The sequence below is a fragment of the Pseudonaja textilis genome, chromosome Z, assembly GCF_049901715.1.
Source record: "Pseudonaja textilis isolate UNSWEBS1 chromosome Z, rPseTex1.2, whole genome shotgun sequence".
Classification (NCBI taxonomy): Eukaryota; Metazoa; Chordata; class Lepidosauria; order Squamata; family Elapidae; genus Pseudonaja; species Pseudonaja textilis.
The window spans coordinates 103,405,833-103,428,851 of NC_142008.1; the positions used below are offsets into that span (position 1 = coordinate 103,405,833).

A 23,019-nucleotide genomic window follows, 5' to 3' on the forward strand; every position below is an offset into this window, starting at 1 on the left:
ACCCAGGTAACCTTGATGATTAAGGTGGGACTTGGTCTCTCACTTTTCTAGCTTGTTAACCATTAACCACACTTATATCCTGACATTGCGTAAGGCAGACAGTTTGTGTTGTGATATCATGACATGTTTTATCAGTGGTTGCCCCTAACCACACTCTGCGGTGGTCTATAACATTGGGATAACCAGTTATAAAACACCAATTTACCAGAATGTTATCTGCTAACCCTCTATCCGCATTCTTTTTCTGTATAGATAGATCATATCCAAAGCGCAGAGCTGTAAGTTGCCTATCATTTTTATTTTCTAAGAAAGCTTATGGGACCAACCTGAGACTCAGAGGCATTCTTAGAATTAAAGATGATGTTGAAGAGTTCCCCCCCCCATTTTAATTAAAATAATGTTTTCAAGATGTACAAAATTAGATGGGTCAGGAGATCTGACAGATACCGAGGGAAATACCTAGAAGCACATTGATATTTCAATGCAGTGGCACATTACAAATTAAAACTTGATTTTCAATCAAGTGTGTGCATTATGTCCATTATAAAAGCTTAGTTAATAGGACTTAAGACTTTGATGATCAGGAGGAGTTACAGTTGTTGGAATGAATGTGTGATATTGTGGCCCTATTTCCAAGTCAGCCAAAGAGGTAGTTTTATTTCTGAGAATTTCTGCAAGCAACCATTTCCACAAGGGTTACAGACCAACCTGGGTTAATAATTAATGCCTCTCCAGAAATAATCAGCCAAAGGAACTCAGAAACATTCCTCTTTTTTCCCCATTATCCCACAGCTATCTGGACACAGCTTAAACCAGGTGAGTCATCTCAACATAGAATGGGAGCGGGGGATCTTAAGCAGGAAGAGCAATAAAAGCTATATTAAGATAGGGTATTTAACAAAGTAAATCCATGAGTAAGAGTTGAAATAATAAATTGCAGGATGAAATGTTCCCTTTCAGTTTTCAGGCCACTTCATTCCATTCTGTTCCATTTGAACAGATGTCATTTCTTGCAGACCAAGATGTTCAGACTACATTAAATTGTTTGGGATATTCTTCTAACTTCTAGTCCCAAAGATATTTTTTCTGTTTCTGCAGACCTTGAGGTTTTCCCAAGCTTCCCTTTCATGCAGTCTGAGCATGGATTTGGAAGGAATAATAGATTTGATTAGATCATATAGAAGAAGCACCTGGTGCCAGCATGCGTGTATGAATGAAGATTTAAACTGGAAACTCAGAGGACGAATAGAGAATGGGAAACTGAGATACTTTCCCAGAGCTTTCTTATCCATCTTTTATTAATGGCAACATCAAACGATGACTTGCATGTCTGAATGAGCAATAAGATTAGAAATTCTGACTCATCTCTGTTGCTTCACAGTGAATCCATTTGCACATGCAGCCATGAATGACTGAGAAGCTGAACTAATAAGAAATCTTCTTGAAATGGCAAAAGTGCACAGCCACTCTTTATTTCTGAGTGCATCCTCCCCTACCCCAGTGCCAGTCACGATACTACTGTTCCCATCATCCTCAGCCATTAAGGCCCTGAGCCAACATATACCATGTTATATACATGTTAAGATGTTTGCCTCATTTCACAGTTACATAATTGCAAGTCCTTGTTTATATTTGCACTTTGTACGTGTTAACTGTGATATCTTTCCCAAGAGAAGATGGTTTTGCTCAATAGCCAAGATAGGATATTAGAATCAGAGCCTTGGATATCTAGGTTCAAATCCCCATTCAGCCATGAAAATCCCTGGGTGGCTTTGTGGTATTCCCTTGACTTATAACCTATTTTACAAGAAAAAAAACTGTATGCAAGAAGACAGGTAGCCTAAGCTTCACAAGGAAAGGCTAGATAAACATGAAATACCCTGGGGCCTAAATATGGGATCCAGTGCAATACCTCAGGCTCTGCTCAATCTTTGTCAAGCAAACTATAACATTTTCTGTGACTATTTATCTCATAGCAGGCTGAATGTTTGGAGGCCAAAGGAAGAGGCGGGTTGGAATTGTGGGCTATGGACATCTAGGTAAGTAGAATTTCTTGACCATATTTGTCTTATCAATCTCTCCATTCACCGAGTCTGCTAGTAGACAAGCAACTTGTAGTTATTACTTTTATTATATGAGCTCCTACTTCCAGCAAGATTGCCTAGTATTTGTAAAAATATGGGTGTCTTTTTATTTCAAGAGCGATTTTAACAAATCAGTGTGTTTTCTAAAACATTTGAATTGGGATTTGGTGAACATACTTTTACAAGCATTCTGAATGGAGCCTGATTGGCCAATTTCTGCCAACCTCATACGTACCACTTTTCCAGGAAAGGTAGCAAGTGACTGCCCTTAATAGGGGCAAAGGAGGAAGTGGGTGGGTGATAAGAGAAGACAAGATTCCCTTGAGATGTGTCACATTTCTCACAGCCTGATAACCTATTGGCAGCAAGTGTCACTATCTGCCATTCCTCAAGAGCATTTCTAGAATTGGCCAAATGCTTTGGTTCTTCAGGGAAGAAAAGAGGAGGTCTAGGGGTGGGAATAACTTACCAAGGACTTTGCAGAAGCTTAAGGTATCTATGCTAACCCTTAAAAACTTTCAACTTTTTGCAGTGATGTGAGGGGGATTAAGGGGTATAATGTGTGCCTTAAATTTCTGAAAACATTGACCCCACCCACTTTGAGTTATCACATCAACTGCCCTATCACCTGGAGACCATATAAAAACAGCTCGGGTTTTAGCTACTACAAAATTTCCCACTCCTGCGCTAGAGGCAGTCAAATGGTTTTCTCCAAAGAGTCATATTCTCATATTTTTCAAACCCAGGCTTTTTCTTAGGTCTTGATTTTGACCTGGAGCAAATGCCAAACTGTTCTTTCAGTTTTGATTAGTTTACTGTAACTGTCAGGATCTACTAACACACACACACCCCTGCGTCTGATTTTTTTTTTCATTGATTTTTGCTTTGGGCTAATAAAACAAGCCTTTATCTTCTTGTACATGTGCTTTTTTCCCCTAAGTATATAAGGTTTATTTTGCTGGATCAGAAAAAGATTAATGTATTGCTCAGCATTCTGTTTCCAATGGTGGTCAAACAAATCTTTCCTGAAGCTCATAAAATACATCCATTGTACTAAGCTATAATGTGATTTGCTTGGTTTTGGCTTAGAGCTATATAAACCATGATTTATGCTTGGGCATACTATAATTTACTGCATAAATCATGATTAGGCAAGTTATATCTTAACCTGACATGCGTGAACTCAATCAGCACATTAGAACCCTCCAAATCATTGGAGTTTCACGGAGTCACTCCCAGAACAAAATTATGGCAAAATTATGGCAATTATGCCAGAATTTTTATGGGTGACTTTTTCTCCCACATCTATAGTGTAACAGGTACATGAGATCCTTAAGTCCACAATGGTCATAATTACTTTTTCAAACTTCAGGCCAGTATCTGACAGAACGAATCCAGGATGAAGGCGTCCAACATGGGTTGGAGCTGGCTTTTGTTTGGAACCGGGATGCCAGTAAGATGGAGGGCACTGTACCAGTAGACCTGAGGTTGGGGAAGTTGACAGATTTTTCACAATGGTAAGCAGACAAGCCCTTTCACAATTAAGACAGGAAAAAAAATTATTTATGACCTGTCAATATACTTTGGATCACTGCAGCATCCCTATGGTGAAATGATTACAATCTGGGTGCTTGGCCATTGGCTTACATTTATAATGGTTGCAAAAATGTAGGGTCATGTGATCACTATTTTCAACCTTCCTAGCTGACTTCCAATAAGCAAAGTTTGTAAGTTAAGGACTATGTATATTGAGTTGAGAGCCACATTCAACCTTTGAGCAGTCTGCTTGGGCTACGCTCTAGTAAAAACATCAAATTGGATTTGATTTTAATAAAATTAAAACCAAATAAATGTATTTAGTGTGAGTGCTTCCTGCCTGTTTTTAGCAGTTAGCATAATGCAGTTATTAAGATGTTAGGCCCAAATTCAAGTTGTCTCTCAGCTCATTGAGTGATTTTGGGACAATCTTCATCTTTTAGCCCAGCCTATCTCACAGGATTTTTGTTATGGAAAAAAAATGAGAAGGCAATTCTATGAATGGAGAAAAGGTGTGATATTATCTAATGAATTATAATAATCATATACTATACACTCTATGGATGATCTCTGTAGAAACTGAATTGAATTTTATTGAATGAATATGTTTACGTAGACATGCCTTCAATGGACAATTTACAATGTGGCCAATATTTATTTTCAAAATCATTTTTCTCATTGGGAAGACGTGTTTCCTATTGGCGTTCTTGCCAGGGGAAACTAATGACCTTCTACTGGCATTCAAAGGTATTCAAACAGATACTTAGTTCTGTAAAATTGACTGTTAGAACTACTGCAAACCAAGCAGAATTGCCTCACATTTATTTGTTCTTACTGACTGTGTTGATGTTTAACCCACCTACCTTTAGGTTTTGATTGTTGTCTTTTGTTCTGAATTTCACTTTTCTTAGTTGCCTTGAAAGATGAAATACAAACAGAATAAAGAGGTATTCAGTAGAAAATCTCAGTAGAAAATAAGTAGAAAATCTCCAGTAGAAAATCTTTTTTTCAGTAGAAAATCTTCAAACATTAGCATTTCTAGGCAGGGCCACAGAGAACACTTGACAACAACCCTGGAGTGCTGCCATTGATCAAAATAGTTTAGCATTCCCCAACCTGATTCTGTGATTAAACCAGTCTTCTCTGACTAAGTGTGATGCCCTCAAGATGTCTAAACTTCCATTATCATCACCACTACCCTACTGGATAATGGGGAGTTATAACTCAATAACAGTCAATCTGGGGAAGGCTGAACTTCAAGGCACGTTGTATGAATCTCATGGGATCTTATGGAAGAATACATTATTTTTTGAGATTTAGTGCAAGGGTTGGTCCATTAAAAATACTTTTCAGTGGTTACAAAATGAAGGAGAAAAGGATGGTTATCTAAGTACTGCACTAGTTTAGTCAAGCTAGCCTCTAGTTATTATGTTTGTTGCTTCTTTCCAAAGCTACCCTGATGTCATTGTTGAAGTGGCACATCCCTGCATTGTCCAAGATTATGGGGAATTCTTCCTTAAAGCTGCAGATTTTATGGTGAGGACTACTTCTGCCTTCAGATAGTGGCATGCAGCATCAGCATATATTTTTTATTTCTTCCAAATATATTTCAAAGTGGTTGGGCAAAATGCATCTTTTTTTGTTTGATTGAATGAAAAAATGTATCCATCTGTACTTTTGCTGCAAACATATCTGATGAAATATTATCTCCATCCTACTATCAGCATTCTTTTTTTTCCCCTGCCTTTTTAACCCTTTAGAATGTCTTCCCCCAAGCAAATGTAATTCAGATATATTGGTCTTGATATTCCAGTCAACCTAGCCAGTGGTGAGATTCAAACAATTTAACAACAGGTTCACCCAGGGTCAGGTTGGCTGTTGTGGGAGGCATGGCCCATCCCCATTCTCCAGCTCCACCACACGAGGGATGAGCCTCCTGCAATGGCCAACCTGACCTTGGGTGAACCAGTTGTTAAATTACCCCCACCCCCACCCTTCACTATCAAAATAGATCCTGGCCACTGCACTGCAATGGAGAAACCGACAACAGAGTGGCTGGCATGAGGGGAGGAAGAGCAGGGATAAGAAAGAGGGAAAGTGGTGTTCCCCTTCCCTTGCACCCAGGATCCACTTTGATAGTGGGGAGTGGATAATTTAACAACCACTTCACCCAAACTGGTGAAAACTGGCTGCATCCTACCACTGAATTTGCCAACATCTTCCCTAAGTGTCGGATTTATAATCCCTATAATTCCCAATTAGCATAGATGGTGCTTATCTAGATATTTGCAATTGCATCACATCTGAAAAAGCTAGTTTAAAAACTTGATTTACTTAAAAACAATGGTATCAAATTTCTTTCTGATAAATCTTGTTGGAGGCATTTTTCTCTTCAGTGTATATTCTTGCAAGGCATTTTGAAGGAATCAATTTATTAAGTGAATACTCAGCTAGCAGTGAAAAAACTATGATCATGCTGGAACACTTTAGATTATTTTCACCCTGATTCAACCAATGGAGCATCTTGCTCCAAATGTGACATGCAAAAGACTCTAACTATGGTTTCTAGCAGGAATAGGGAACTTTTGTGCGATCAGAGACATTCAGTGTTTTGGAAGTGTTCAAGGATCATAGAGTGTGAAACAATAATGAAAATTGTGTTTAAGTTTGATATAATTATTCTCTTTTAGTGTACTGCATCTTGCTGTCAAGTATATCCCCAAGTACTTGATCTTATTTTCAATAGGTCTGCCAATTAATTTTCAATAGGTCTGCCAATTAAACAGCAGATAGCGCTAGATTTGGCAAAATGGGAAAATTTACAACTGTCATTAATAGGGAGAATATCAACAATCAAGATGAATATATTACCCAGAATTTTATATTTGTTTCAAACAATTCCAATTAGGCTTGGAAAAGATTACTTTGAAGATTTAAATAAAATTGTGTTGAAATATATATGGCAAGGTAAGAAAGCGAGAATAAAGTTAAAACTTTTGCAAGATGCTAGAATAAGAGGAGGATTTGGTTTGCCTAATTGGGAGTTGTATTACCAAGCTACAAATTTGATGTGGATTCAGGAATGGATAACATTAAGAAATACTAGATTGTTGACATCAGAAGGACATGACCTGTTGTTTGGGTGGCATGCTTTTTTATGGTATAAAGGAACTAAAACACAGGGGTACTTTAGAAGACATTATGTACAGGAGTCTCTGTGGTTAAACTGGGAGAAAATTAAAAGACAACGTTATTTGAAAATTCCAGTCTGGATATTGACTATTGAAGCATTTTCTTTTCCTATAATATACAAAAAGGAACAAACAGTTAGATATGGTGAAATATTGAATGAAAAGGGTGAACTTAAATCTATACAAAAATTAGAGGAACAAGGTATAAAGATGAATTGGTTTTCATATGCACAAATACATTCAAGGTATGATAAAGATTCTAAAACAGAAGGTTTCTATGATAAATTGACTGGCTTAGATAAGATTTTGACAGGTACTGATGAAAAGGTGATTAAAAAATTGTATAGATATTTATTAGAAATTAAACTAGAAGAACAAGTTAAAGAAACTATGATTGCTTGTGGGAAGAATTTTGGATATGGGATTGATCTAGATAAATGGCAAAAATTGTGGTCTCAAAATTATAAAATGACAATGTCAACAGCATATAAAGAACATTTGTATAAGATGTTTTACAGGTGGCACTTTCCCCCAACAAGAATAGCAAGAATGTTCAAGAATAAATCAGAAAAATGTTGGAAATGTCATCAGATACCTGGCTCATATTACCATATGTGGTGGACTTGTGTGGATGCTAAAAAATACTGGACTAAAATCCACATGTGGTTGGAAAAAAATGACAAAAAAGCATATAGATTTGAAACCAGAAATATTTTTATTGGGAATTTTACCTGAAATATATAGTAAAGACTTGAAATACCTGATTGTACATGTATTAACAGTGGCTAGGATTGTATTTGCTAAAAACTGGAAAAATGAGAAAATACCATCACAGGAGGAAATCATTAAGAACATATTGGAATGTGCTGAAATGAGTAGATTGACATTTGAAATTAAAGAACAAGATGATAAACAATTTTATAAAATTGGGGATCTATTCTATCAATGGTTAGACAATAAAATATAGTAATGAAATATGTAGACTTTTAGAAAATAATAAATATATAAAGATGTATTCTTTTCTTATTATATCTACAAAATGATTCTAGGATAGATCTGGGATAATAATATGAATTGTCATAAAACAAATTAAGTAAAATATGATCATTTTGGAAAACATGAATGAATAAAAGTATAGACAAATGATTAATAATGATATTAATGTATTTAATATATTGATTGAAAATATGAGATTATATACAATGTAATTATAATTGAAGAATATGAAATGGAAGCATAAAACAATTTGTAAACCAACCAGCACACTGTATGTACATATATGGAAGATGATTTGATGTTTTTATGTTTTGTTTTGTTTGTTTATGTTTGTTTTAAAAACCAATAAAAATTGTTTTTTAAAAGGAAAAAAAATAATGAAAATTGTGCATGATTATGTCATGTATATAGGCAGGAACAGGTTTTGCTATTTGTTCTGATGTTTTGGGAGAAAATTTGATATTTCTTTGTTCTGTAGATTATGTTAAGATTACTTTTAAAGACTTGTGGTTTTCATGTTTTCTATGGTAGAAAAACTATGCCATTAAATGTTGACAAATATCTGAGTCCCAGTAAGAATGGACATGAATTCGGATCACAGAATATGGTAATTCTAAATTAACATTTCCAAACATGACATTTTCCAGATATGTAGTCTGACTCCCAGAATTCCCTGTAAGCATGGCCATTACTGAGAAATCTTGGAGTTGAAATCTGCATATTTGGAATGCCAGCTTATGAAAGGCTAGTCTAAATGAAATAAATCACATAATCACTTAGTATGCTGCATGTACTTGGTCTCTGTATCCTTCTCCTTTGTCCTATCAAATTAAATTATTTAATTATTTTGCGCTCAATAATTGGAGACAACTAGTAAAAATGTCATCCTGAAGCACTCCTCTCCCAGACTCCCCACCATCAACAATGCAAATATCTCCATGTCCTCTAGGTGGGGTCACCCACAGCCCTAGCAGATGTGAACACTGAGCTTAGATTACGTGAAGTGGCAAAAAAGACTGGACACACTCTCTACATCCCCAGTGGAGCTCTATGGGGTGGTCAAGACATTCAAAGGTTGGATGGTGCAGGGATGCTCCAGGTAAGTGCTTATAGAGAAATGGGGTAGGGTGGCCTTCCTTAATCTAATGATATCTATAAAAAGTGGGGCTGCATCTTCCAGAATTCCCAGTCTGGAAAGGAATTACAGCCATTGCAATTGAAATCTTAGAGTTGTACCCTAAGTCCAGATAGGAAACCTTAGCATAAAAGAAAATGTATATGTTGATAAAAAGAAATTTGAACATAAATATTTGGAGAATTACTGACATCATCAAATGCTGTGGAAGCCTCCAACTTGAAATACTTTCAGCCAAGCAATGTATATATCACAGAGAAAAAACAAAACAAATTAATACTCTGATTTAATGTAAGGCACTTTCCTTATTCAGAAGTGGAAATCTTTGGGTTGGGATTCTAAATTTTAAAAGGCTAAAAGAAAAAGGTATTTAAGGATTTGTAACTTCTCCCATACTCCATTTTGTTTTTTCTAGGCATTAAAAGTCACCATGACTAAACACCCAGACAGTTTCCGGTTGGGTGGGGAGCTTGGGGAGCTTGCAAAGCGAGCCCAGGAGGAAAGCGTGGTTCTGTACAATGGCCCTGTGCGGAGTCTGTGTCCCCTGGCCCCCAACAATGTCAACACAATGGCAGCAGCTTGCATTGCTGCTCCAAGTCTGGGCTTCGATGGTGTGAAAGGTTGCCTGGTGGCAGATCCTAAGTAAGTCTTGAGCTAAAGGGTAAGCAACTTGGTACTTGTGAATCCCTCTCTTAGTTTCTAATTCACATCTTGCATGCCTAATTTTTATTTGGTTTTTTTTAAAGTTTATTTCAGTCGTTTAAAATTTAAATGAGCAACCTGCACGCCTTATCTTTATTTACAAGACTTCTCCTGTTCCCCAAATAGGGCCTGCAGGCATTCTCAAGGAAAAAAAAATGACTGGGGTGGGTGGGGAGGCCAGAGATTTGTTTGGGAAAATGTCAAGCAGAATTGGCAGAAAAGTCAAGATGATTTCCATGATAGTCATAAAAAGGAATAGCTTTGATCACCATATAGCAGTAACCATCTTCTCTCTGTTTTTTTAATGATACACTGTAGACACCCCTAGTTCTAATTTAAAAAAAAAGAAAACTCTTGTATCTAGGGAATAATCTGAGGATTACAATTGGTGTTGTAGTTATATTCTTGATAAATGAATATTTTCTGACTGGACACAAGTATCATGGTAGCCAGAGGTGTATTAACCATTAAGCAGACTAAGCACGTGCTTAGGGCACCAGGCCCAAAGGGGGCACCACAATGTTGAGAATAGGGCTTCATTTGTACAGTATGTACAAAGTGGAGGGGGGCACCAAGATTTGTCAGTGCTTAGGGCACCAGTGAGCCTTAAACCACCACTGATGGTAGCCATTTCCTGAAAGTGCTTAAGATAGGATCTCCCACCCTCTGATGTAAAAGTAATGTCTCTCAATCTGGACAATTTTAAAATGTATGTCTTTTAACTTCCAAAATTCCCCAGGTAGTATGTTGGCTAGTGAATTCTGGGAGTTGACATCCACACATCTTAGCGTTGCCAAGTTGAAGAAACACTGGTATGAAGCATGTGCCAGCAGACTCATGACTTTGTGTTATTTTTCTTCTAAACTTCTGGTTTAATTGAGCACAAGTTTATCTTGCAGCCTTCCTGACTATCATGTGGTGATGATTGAAGCAACAGGCCAAGGGGGCTTCTCAGTCAACACCAGTCGCAAGAACCCAGCTGCTTGTGGGGCTGTCACAGGGTCAGCCACCTTTGCTGCCTTCTGGAGCAGCCTATTGGGTGAGGATGAAAACCTTTCCTTACCCAAAATTTATGAATCCACCAGACTGTCTAGACTGTACGTCAGTTTGTTCCAATCCTGACTTTGATTAAAACAATACCTAATTCTTGGTTGGAACTTAGCTTTCCCCAATCTTTCATGCCAGCTGTGCTGGATAGTCATTTTCTAAATCCCACCTAGCATTACTCATCTCATTTTTTATGGGGTATGGGCAAATCAAAGTCCAGTGCTTCTAGAGGGCAACAGTTGGAGAAGGCCAGCTGAATATTATCTTGAACTTGTAAGTGAACTTTGATACATGTGCAGATGTGGCAATTTCAACATTACATTTGCAATTACAAATTTATATATCATCAGATAAATATGCTTTTCTACACAAATCCTTAAGGGTACAACATCCCTATCTTTTTTATATCAAACTATCTTGCTAGGTATTCTAAACTAGTTTTGTTACAGCAATGTGCAACTGATGGAGTTAAATCACTTGAAATCTTGAATAAAACAGATTAATAGGGGTCTCCTTTTGCAATAGTATTTATTTTACCAAGAAATAAGCACCTTTGTTATTTAGAAAAAATATAAAGGGGTTATTGGAATACCATCAGCTGGTCCTTGATTTTAGCTGACCACTGATCACCACTATAAAAAAAACAAAAACAGAACAGCTAATCAGAGTTGGAAGGGACCTTGTAAATCATCTAGTCCAACCCCCCATCCAAGCGGGAGACCCTACACCATTTCTGACTAATGGCAGTCCAATCTCTTCTTGAAAGTCTCAAGTGATGGCGCTCCCACAACTTCCGAGGGCAAGCTGTTCCATTGGTTGATTGTTCTCACTGTCAGAAAGTTTCTCCTTATTTCCAGGTTAAATCTCTCTTTGTTCAGTTTCTATCCATTATTCCTTGTCTGGCCTACAGGTGCTTTAGAAAATAGCTTGACCCCTTCCTCCCTGTGGCAGCCCCTCAAATATTGGAAGACTGCTATCATGTCTCCCCTGGTCCTTTTCTTTACTAGATAGCCAAGCCCAGTTCCTACAACCGTTCATTGTATGTTTTAGCCTCCAGTCCCCTAATCATCCTGGTTGCTCTTCTCTGTACTTTTTCTAGAGTCTAAGGATAGTGTTAAATGCTTTTAAAAATTAAGGTGAAAGAATAATGTAGAGAGTAAGTCTTGGCATTCCCATACCAGCTCAAGTTCTTAATCCCATATCTGATTTGTAATTCATTCTTTCTTTCTTTCTTTCTTTCTTTCTTTCTTTCTTTCTTTCTTTCTTTCTTTCTTTCTTTCTTTCTTTCTTTTTCTTTTTTTCTGGAAAAAGTGATGTGGTTCCTGGGCCTTTGATTTGGGCTCCAAGGCGTACAGTAATCCTATAGTAACATAACATAACATAACATAACATAACATAACATAACATAACATAACATAACATAACATAACATAACATAACATAACATAACATAACATAAAACAATTGCTGTAAGAAAATGATAAGAGAATCGTTCCTATCATGAATCTTTCTACTCTAGTGAGTAGACAATCACATCTTTTGGTTATACCTTCATTTATCTTGTATATTATTTGTTTTCTACTTTGGGTGATCTCTGAACTATCCTTAATGGTGATCAGGAGTCAGTTTAAAAAAACATAGACCGAGAGAAAGTGTGGTATGGTGGTTAAATTTATTTAGTTGATATCATACATGGACTAGCAATATTTATTAACGTTTCACCTAGATTAATACAATGCCATAAAATGTTAAAAAGATATATGTTCAAATATTAATGTTTAGGCCATTTAATTATTGAAGCTGTAGAAAGTTAGCACCCGCCCTTCTCCTAGAAGAATGAAATATTCTAGGAAACATTAAAAAGGAAGAATAATCCATCTCCCTGTATGAGAAAAGGAAATGCATTCCCTTGGAAAGCAACCCCCACCTTTGTTAATAGCCCCAGAAAGACTGGACTATCCTATCTACAAGACAAAAGGCCTTAATGATAGGATTAGCCCTCACTCAAGATCCAAACCAGGACAAAGCCATAATAGGAATTGCCCAACACCCTTTCAAAACACAATCCTCTTCATTACGTCATCATCCAGCAAGATTCAACCAAGCCTGGGATTCAAGACAACTTACAAAGTTACCTTTGCATGGCCCCATGGGAGTCTATCAACCAATCAGAATATATTTCTTTCACAGGAACAGGAAGCAAGTTCAAAGCCCAAGAGAGGGTATAAATCTCTCTCTCTTGCTGTCTCATCAGTGCTTGATTACCTAGGACCTCAAGCCATGTGGTCCTCTTCACCATTAAACTATCTTCCCAAATAGCCTCCATGTTTCCAGTATCTTTCTCTCCACTTGGAACTGAACCCAGATGGCCATTTCTTCCAAAAGAGCACAGAGTTTATATTTTTTTAAAATCAAACATTGTACTGGTACATGCCCTTAGCCAGTCACAATATGAGCTACAGTTTGAAGTAGAAATATACAGTTATGCTAAGGGGAGGATACAGGGGTGGGATTCTACCAGTTCTGTCCACCTCTTTACAACCGGTAGTTCTGAAGAGCAGCATAGAACCAGTTCTATGTCTGCTGCTGTTTCAGCCCACCCACCCACCTGGGCTCTTACCTGTCTTTTTTATTTCCTGCATTTTCAACCGCAGCTGCTTTGTGCGACACAGCTGCAGTTGAAAAAGCAGGGGAAAAGGGCTTTTCCAACCGCTGTGCACTTGCACGGAGCACTGCTCAGCTGTCCGGGCAGCTCAGCGGGCTGTAAATTGTACTTGTGCGACTTGCGCATGCGTGCACAACGCAGAGTGATAGAACCGGTAGTTATACCAGTCGGATCCCATCCCTGGGAGGATACTATGCCCCATTTATACACAGAGCCCTGGCAGATTCTATGTGAGGTGCAAATCCTATTGAGGATTGTCCATTGCTGATATGATAATTCAAAGCCTGGCACCTTTTTTGTGGGGTCATTTATATGTCTTGGTTAAAGTAATAGCTTAAAACTGGGGAGACTCAGATATTATGAACAGAACCTCATTGGATTCAATTCATCAAAGTCACGTGGTGGGGATAAATAAAGGGAGATTCTAATGCAAGCTATTTTGAGACAGGATATTAATGTAAAAATAAATAATAAAATAATTTAATTATCTGAAAAGTAAAGGCTGCAACCTTACTTGCTCAAAGTTCCCCCCGAATTCAGTCATCTTTTCCCAAATATTTGGGAGGGACTCTAACAGCAGGATTTAGCCTCTGTGACAAAAGGATGGAAGTTTTAAACTTTTTCCTCTAAAGCCATAATGTCCTTCCCCAGATCTCAGCAGGTGAAATAGGTAGGCGCATTTAGTAAAAATGACACTCTCTATGAAACTGAGATTTGTGGCTAAGAAATCAGTCTTCCTCTGCAACCTGTTATGTAGAGAGAAGAATCAGTTTTAAAAGAGACAAATAGAATCAAACTTTACTTTAAAAAAGAAAAAGAGACAATGACAAAGGAGATTAAAGACACAAAGCTGTTTAAATCACATGCAGCATCTTAGAAGGATCTCCAATAGAAAAATAAGCAAGAAAAGGTAAGGTTGTAAGTAGTTCACAAATTACTTATCCTTAATATAGAAGCAACTCTGCTGCAAAGAGGAGTCATTTGCATAAAACATACAAGAACTGAGACAATTGTAGAGAGGCAATAATCACCAGAGATAATAGACTTAACTTCCCACATTGTTAAAATTAAAATTAGAGAGTATTTCTAGCTAAATGTTTTAGTTTTCCATATTCTTAGGCTAAGTTGATCACTGAAGTTACACTATAAGTGTTAGCTTCTGTAAAATTCTTTTTAAAAATCAGAAACTAAAAAAATATTTCCATCTCTTCACATAACATTTTACTCCATTTCTCAAGAGTTCAGCTTTGTTTTTCAAAAGGACCCAAATTTCAATATTTTTAGGAAAGAGGAAATGGCTGAGGAAGTTGATTATTTTTGTTTAGATACTGAAGCAAATTTCTGCTTCAGACAATTATAAGGGAATTGACTAAGAATCAGGTTTGGGAAATACCATAGAAGCAGTAAGCCAGGCCTTGAATGATCTGTTCTCTTTTCCTTCCTATAGTGTGCCAAGGGCATGGAGGCCAAGTCTACCTATGCTGAATTATGAGATCTCTTCCTAAGAAGATCCATGGAAGATACTGGAAGGTAGTTACAACGGAATTGGAAGACAAGAAACCCACTCACACATCTTGGATGGTTTCAGTTTGTCAGTCAAATAAATCAACTTTCTCTAGTCTGAACACCTTGCAAATGTGTAGATCCTAACTATTTTATTTATTTTTTATTTATTTGTCAATCGCTTACAAGATAATAGGTATAAGGATAAATATAGTTATGAATACAAGAAATGAGTACATATAACAAAAATAAAAGAAACAATAGGACAGGGACGTTAGGCACTTTGGAGCGCTTATGCACACCCCCTACAGACCTCTTAGGAAAGGGGTGAGGTCAATAGTAAACAGTCTAAGGTTAAAGTTGTTGGGGTTTGGGGAAGAAACCAGAGTCAGGTAGAGTATTCCAGACATTGACCATTCTGTTGCTGAGAATTTTGAGACTAGAGGTTCACAGATCTGAAGCAACACTGGAATTGGAGGAAGCTGGTAAAGTAACTCATAAGCTTTTGTCCATTTCCTCAAAATCAGTATTTCCCAATATGGCATCTTTTAGATGTGTCAGGAGTACATCTCTCATCACTCCTGCTCAGCATAGCTGTTGGTTGGGTGCATTGTTGGGGCCTGTCAACATTGTAATGTCTTCCCTAGCGAACACTAAATTGGAGAAGATGGCTTTTGCTTTCCAAGCTGACAATGGTTTTGATTCTATCATCCTTCTGGCTTCCTTCCATTGCCCACAAAAATAAAGCCAGTTTGGTCTAATGGGTAAGCCACCAAGCAAGGAACTGGAAGATCTTGAGTTCTAGACAGGTCTTAACCATGACAGTGACTCTGGGTCAGTCACTTTCTCTCAGCCCAACCACCACACAGGTTTGTTGTTGCAGGGAAAACAGGAGGAGAAAGTAGTATTGTGTGTGTCTGCTGCCTTGAGCGATTTATAAAAAATAATAAATATGACACGGGGATAAACTGATTCAAATGAGATAAAGTTCAGTTGCTGGAATTCTTGCAATCCCATCTCATTCTTCTCAATAAATCTTGTTAAAGTGGCATGGTGACAATTGTGCTTAGGAATATCATTTTTGCTTTTAGCTGGATGCTTAAAGATCTGACAGTATGTTATTTGAGAGCAGGTTGCATTATGCTTATCAGAGGGATATCTCAAGGGAGCTGTTCCTGAAATTCTGAGCATGTTAGAACAGAGCAGAGCTACAAGTCCTGAAATCCAAGGGCCCCCATGTGGCCTTCCAAAGCCATGAATGCCTCCCAAAGTTGTTAACAAATTGTCATATTTAATATAATACATGGAAGAAATAATAAAACTCATGAAAACAGATAATCTAATTAATTATATTTGAGTTTGGTTTACAATATAATTTTATTCATTAATATACTTCAGTGGTGAAAAGATCACCCAGTAATATCACTGTTGCCTATAGGGAGTTCTTTTCATGTCCCTGTTAATAGGCCCACCAAATTTACTCATATTTTTACTCTTTTGAACTGCTAGGTGGGTAGGAGCTGGAGCAAATGGCGGGAGTTTATCCAATCACACAACAGCACTTGGGCTTCGAATGTGTGTTGCAAATTGTCAACCCAGCATCGTAACCACATGAGACACCACTCTCCTTATTCATTAGTATAGAAAGTTAATTTAAATGCAATTCTTATCCTGACCCTGTCCACTACTTCAGGATGTGTACCACTGATAGGCCCAATGCAGCTGTCAGGTTTAAGAAAGGACATCCTGGTTAGAGAGATGGGGAATGGCTTTTGTAAGTTGCACTTGGTGATACTTAACTGCAATGCTGGAAAGATGCCCAGTCTCCTACTGAATGCATGAGGCCAATTAAGAAAAGCACAAACAAGAAAATTTATTTAGTGGTTAAGGCTCCAGAAACCAGGTTTAGGCCTGAAAGATGGATAGATTGATTTTATGCCAGCCCCCCTCTCTCAGCTGAACTCATCTCACAGGGTTACTTTGGGGACAATAGAAGGAAAGATTACTAGATATGTTCAACATCTTAAGTCATTTATAAAAACAATAACAGTGAAAAAATATTTTTTACAAAACCTATTTTCCCAAATATTTATATCCTTACATAGCAAGACTCTTATATTCTTTTCTCAACTTCTTCATTTAAATCGAATAGAATCATTAATTAGTAAATTCCATTTGATTCCAATTTTTTAACTTGACATAATTAGTATTTACCTTGAAGCTGTCATTCAGCTGAATAATTTTTTATAAGGAAATCTGCCATTATGAGCTTCTTTGTTCCATCAATCCTAGGTGTGACCTGAAATATACAGGACTTAATTAGTACCCAATTTAAGTAATTTCACAGTCTTTAGGGCAGTAACTTTATTAAGTCAAACTGAAGGTCCTAATAGGTAAAATTTGGAGAGCTTTAGATCTCCTAAATTAGCTATTACATAGTGATAATGGTCATTTAATGTTATTATAGTACTCAGGATAACACTGCTTGATGAAGAAATTAAAACACTTTGCTATCTATTAAGTTATGAGACATCCCACTTATTTTAAACATCAAAGGAGAATAGCTAGATGTCTGAAAAGATTGTTTAGTGCTACTCAATATCCTTGAGTGTATGTGTGTATGTCTGCCTAACTATCTGTCCGTCCGTCTATCCATCCATCCATTTAATTGCAACAATGTTATTTCATGTTACAAGGAAGGCTCCCCCAATTTAGCATCCTTCAACTATGCTGATGTTGCAAATTCCAAAATTCAAAATATGAACATCTTAGCAGGTTCCACTGTTCAACTGACTTTGACTAAACTCAGAAATTTCAGGCTAGAGTGGGAAACAAAAAACATCCCAAAATACAGAGGAAATAAAATACTACTATGGTGTTGCTAAGAAAACTGCACTAACTATATCCAGATCTCTCTAGGTCTCAAAGGGGATATTTATGGACAGTATTTACAGAAACTATTGTAAGGAATAGATGTGTTTTCAGCATTTTAGCTTCAGAGATTTTTATCTATTTAGGGAAAATTTTAAAGAATGGATGCCTTTTCAGCATTTTACAGCACTGTATGAAATTAAGACAAAGGTACTCTTTTGGATAGATAGGTGTAGTTAGAATTTTGTCAGCATATCATAAATACAGACAAAATGGCTGATGGAAGCCCATTTATTCATAAAATGGCTGCTACAATGGCATAAAACTTATTAGTAGTACTCGCAGAAACTTTGTCTTGTTTCTCTGGATGTTCTCTGCTTCCACAGTAAGAAACAGACACATTTCCAAGCAAAGCACTGGACTGAAATTATACCCACATTTTTTATTTTATGAGAATGTTTGTCGAAGCCAGGGGCATTCTTGTAAATAAAGGTGATTGTAAAACCTCGCATTTAGCAGCATTTCCCTTTTCTTTTTATTTGTTTGTCTTTTTTTAAATTAAAAGATTAAATGATAAGATCAGGTTGGGCTAGAAGCTATGCAGACTTCAAGAAATGTGTCCTTGAACATATCTGTCCTCATAGCATGCTTATTCCTAGATTAAGAATTATTGCCTTTTTTTTCTAACTGGAGCCTGTCATTTATAGACAGAAATTCAACAATGTAACACACCATAAACAATGGTAGTTTGCTATACATATAAAAAAATCTCTATCACTTTTGGACTACTGTAATGAACTCTACATCGGTTGGCTTTGAAGATTAATCAGATGTTTCAAATGGTCTGAAATGCTGTAGCTGAATGATGAAGCTCAATAGATGTTCCCATATAAATACCTCCAAGACCTACGTTGGTTAAGTTACCTTCAGAGTGCAATTCAACATGCCCCACTGACAATTTGAAACAAAACAAATTGTGACTATGACTTGGCCAAAGAATGAGTAAGCAGTTTGCACTTACTCTATTTGGATGAATTAAAATTATTTAGAAAAGCAAAGGCTGAACTAGATTCCTTATTAAAAAGCATAAAGGGATTCAGGGGAAAGAAGGCAGAGCCTCCTCGCTGACGGACGGTAGATTGCGACTCTCTGCGGCTATGGTCTGTGCTCTTTCATTGGAGAGCCCCAATTATTATGATTAGGGGCTGAAGCTGCCTTGGAGGGGCGGTGGAGTAACGGTTGAGGGGAGTTCAAGTTGAGGGGAGCCACATCTCCCCCCCTGGGTTTGGTCTTTTTCCCCCTGAAGACGACTGTAGCGGTGGTTTAAAAAGGCCACCCCGAAGAGGATGACTCAGCTGGATTAAGATTTGTGCAGGAAGGAAGAAAAAGGTGGATAACATCTGAACCGGGACAACTGGGCAATAGAACTAAACAAAAGTACCCCGGGATTAAGGTAACATGGAATTTTTAAGAAAAGAAAAGTGAGTGGCGAAATTACAAAGGGACAGAGGAAAAAAAAGGAAATATTTTTGAGAGCTAAGCGGGGCTTCGAACCAGGAAAGGAAGAAGCGGGAACTAAAGATTTAACAAAATTGGACTAAAATATTTTGGGAATAAACAGGCATAATATAAAGCTGGATTTACGATTGTCAAAAAATAATAATAATAAAGTTTACAAATTGGAGACTGGACTGTGCTGGAATATGGAGGTTCGAAAAACCCTAAATAAAAAAATAGGGGGAAAAGGTGAAGACTTTGTATAATGGAGAGTGTCACCTTTTGACAAAAACTTGAGCTCAAACAAAAGGGAAAGCATCCTATTTCTGAATGAACTTGTGTGGATATAACATTACACAAATATTGAAACAAAGTAAGAATCTTAGAAAGTGAAAGCAGGACCAGAATAAAGAAAAAAGCAAGGAAAGACTGACTGTGGGATTGATTGATGTTTTTGGTATAGACCCTGGGCTGGAATAACTGAGAAGTTTAGAAAATTGAAAGAAGAAAGAAGGAAAGTAAAAGTGGTTTTTTTGTGGACTTTAACGATCATAAAATATAAGAGTGTGTAATGATGATATCTCTTTGGGAATTAAAAATGGAACTAAAAAATATGAGAGAATTACTACAGGAAAGAGGCGAATCACTTTGCTCTGTGTTAGAAAAAATGGAAATGGCAATTGAAGAACAAGAAGAAAGAGCTTCAGAGGAGGAGGAGTCGACTTAAGGAGAAGATATTTTAAATAGACAATTAACACAAAGAATGCTACAAAGAAGTGGGGAAAGAAGGAAGGTTAAAAAGTTGAGACTTAAGAAGGCAATCAAAAGAGGGTATACCTGTGAAGTCAGGAAAGGCAGAAAGACCCAGCAGAAAACGGGAAAGGAAGATATTAAGAAAGAGAGGGATATAAACTGGAATGAGAAAAGATATGGGGAAAAGAGGGGGAGGAGAAGCAGTAAGAAACAGGTGCATGAAATAAAGAAATACAGAAATAGTAAAATGTTGAAAAGAAATTGTTTTTTTCAGAGATAATGGTTTATGAATTAAAAGGGGGATTCTGCAGGGTGACAAGCGGGAATAAGAATATTTCTGCAATTAAAAATATTTAGAAAATAGGGTAATATAGATACTGAAAACTCTTATTAAAAATCAAGGGGGGAAAATATGCTGCGGAATCCAATTGAAAAGATGTAATGATTATTATTGTAACTTCTTAAAAATAATGGTTTATTGGGAATCAAGATGAGTGAATAAAGGTATATTTTAATCATTGAAGTGTCACACTCAAAACAGTAAAAGGGGGGAAACCTATACTTTTTTTTTTTAGTGTTAAAATTTGTATTAATCTAGAATTCATAAAAAGAACGCGTAATGGAAAGGGAATATGACTAAAGAACTAGCTAAATTAATAAGTTAATATAGACTATTAAAAGCAAAGAGAGACATTATTATTATTATTATTATTAATCATTATTATTATTATTAGGCAAACACATATTGTTTATCTTTATTTTTAAAATAAATATTAAAGGATTATATTTGAAATAATCTAAATGAAACAAAAAGATGTTTCCATTGAGATTAATGAAAGAGGCTAGAATTAATGTGTTTGTTTCTCTCCTTACTGAAAATTTGGAATGGAAAAGGTAATAATAGAATTAAGTATGCATATATCAATGTATAATTGCTGTCATATTTGTATGTAAAGGTGATGACCCGGAAATATGTTGTCCACTAAAAAGAGATTTTTGTTTTTAATGTGAAAAACTAAATAAAATTTGTTTAAAAAAAAGCATAAAGAGATTCAAAAAAGATACTGGAATGTGATTTAGTATTGACAAGTGTGCAACTATAGCTATTAAGGCAGGCAAAATTGTTGAAGGTGAGGGAATATAGCTTAACAATGAAGATTTGATAAAAACAAGAGCACTAAAAGGATATAAATTTTTCATAATTTTGGAAGAATTTATTCTTTTATTACAGAATCAAATCAAAGAAAGTACTTCAACCAAATATATCAGATGAGTTTGTAAAATGTTGAAATCAAAGCTAAATAGTGGAAACATTAAATATTTGGGCCAGCCCGATATTCAATATGCAGCAATATAATTAACTGGATCGAGGTGGAACTTGACAACTAGATTCAGAAGATTAAAAAAAACACCCTATGATAATATAGCATGCTTTCCACCCCAAAAAATGACACTTGATGGACAGATTATTTGCCAAGAGAGGAAGAGAGTAGAGGACTTCTGCAGGTGAAACAAACTGTAATGGAAGAAAAAGTATGGCCTGAATGACAACATTAAGAAAAGTCAAGAATCCTTTCCTGAAGGAAATCAATCAAGGAAAGCTCTTGAAAATAACAAACATGAAGGCTGAATGTAGAAAGAAACAATTAAAAACAATTTGTTAATTAGAAGCATAAGTCAATACACAGTCAAAATTTGAAGAATATTAAAGGAAAAGCTGATAAAACCCCCCACATGGAATTGGTTATCAGGAGTGTTAAAGAAAAAAAATGGAAGGCTTTAATTGCATGAAGGTGAAAATTCTATATGTAACAAACTTGAAGAAAATGACTTGATTGTAGTAAAATGGATGAAACAATTAACCATTGATCAAAAGCTGAAGTAGAATATCACAAACTGACTACAAATAGCATCATGAACAAGTTGCCAGAATTATTCACTCTAAATTTTTTCAGAGGTCTGGTTTTGAATATTGTAAAAACTATTGAGAGTATCAAAGTGAGAAAGTTTTGGAAAATGAGCAGGTCTTATGGAACTTTAATATTGAAACAGACAAGACATCTTGTTTTTAATATGCCTTATATTGGGAAAAAAAGAAAAAAAAAGTCTGGTTCACTGATATTGCTATTCCAGGTGATCCAGGATTGAACAAAAACAATTGGAAAAAATATAAAATATTGGATTGAAGTTGACTGCTTATGGAAAAACTGTTGCTATGCCAACTGACATTGGAGTTACCTAAAGGACTTCCCCAATATCAGGACATACTGAATTTAACTAAAATCCTAATTTTATATATAAAAAACAACCCATCTTGCTTCGAATGGTCCATATTCTTAGATGCTTCCTTAAGATTCTTAGGTCTATGCTTACAATTTGAATTAAGTTTCAACCAGAAACTTAAGGCTGTGAATCTAACAGATTACCCACGCATAATACTAAACATATAACTAAATAATAATAAAACTTGGCTTTTAGAAGAGTCCTGGAAGCAATTTTGCTATCAATAAGAGATATTTCACTAAGGATATGTATTCTGCATTTGGCACAGTATAAGCAATTAATATAATATATAATATATAATAATCGGGCATAAAATACCAAAGTCAATTTAAATCTTAGAATGACCTGCCCTTCTTAAAACATTTTAGAATTTGGTTAGCTTATAACAATTGAAATCCTACACCTTTACAAAACAACGTGCCTACCGTCCCTGTCCTATTGTTTTTTATTTTTCTTATATGTATCCATGTTTTCATAACTATGTTTTTTACTTCTACCTATTATCTTGTAAGCAATTGACAAACCAAATAAAATAAATAAAGTGTTTTGAACGTAATATTCTATCAAGATTGCAAATCCACTTGCTTTCCTGTTACAATATTTCTTATCTGCCGGTTGGGAACTATACTGTAATATTTATATAAATTATAAAGAACGCCGAACTTCTTCCAGAATCCGTAATCAATACATTCCCTCCCAAGGTCTCTTTCAAGGGAAACAAGACGCAGTAGTTGCCTCTCCTTTTGATGCATTCTG

The 23,019-nt window shown here is 36.2% G+C and overlaps 1 protein-coding gene and 1 long non-coding RNA gene across 3 annotated transcripts; one reads left to right on the top strand and one right to left on the bottom strand.

Annotated features, from left to right (window-relative positions):
* Window positions 1-726: 726 nt before the first annotated feature.
* Window positions 727-14,981, top strand: ASPDH (aspartate dehydrogenase domain containing). 2 transcript variants are annotated; one of them, XM_026710777.2, is made up of 8 exons: window positions 727-816; window positions 1,977-2,039; window positions 3,457-3,601; window positions 5,072-5,156; window positions 8,757-8,906; window positions 9,358-9,584; window positions 10,544-10,683; window positions 14,804-14,981. In XM_026710777.2, exons 2-8 carry the CDS (start codon window positions 1,985-1,987, stop codon window positions 14,839-14,841), a joined length of 840 nt encoding a protein of 279 aa, XP_026566562.1. In that variant the 5' UTR covers window positions 727-816; window positions 1,977-1,984; the 3' UTR covers window positions 14,842-14,981. The 2 variants fall into 2 exon arrangements, with proteins under 2 accessions (XP_026566562.1, XP_087771997.1); XM_087915871.1 differs by lacking the exon at window positions 727-816 and having other exon boundaries at window positions 1,970-2,039.
* LOC148124186 (uncharacterized) lies at window positions 11,224-23,013 on the bottom strand. Its single transcript, XR_015740007.1, has 3 exons — window positions 22,761-23,013; window positions 17,074-17,158; window positions 11,224-12,051 (listed from the first exon to the last, which is right to left on the bottom strand). It is a non-coding gene; the product is annotated as an uncharacterized LOC148124186 (long non-coding RNA).
* Between the last annotated feature and the right edge of the window lie 6 nt (window positions 23,014-23,019).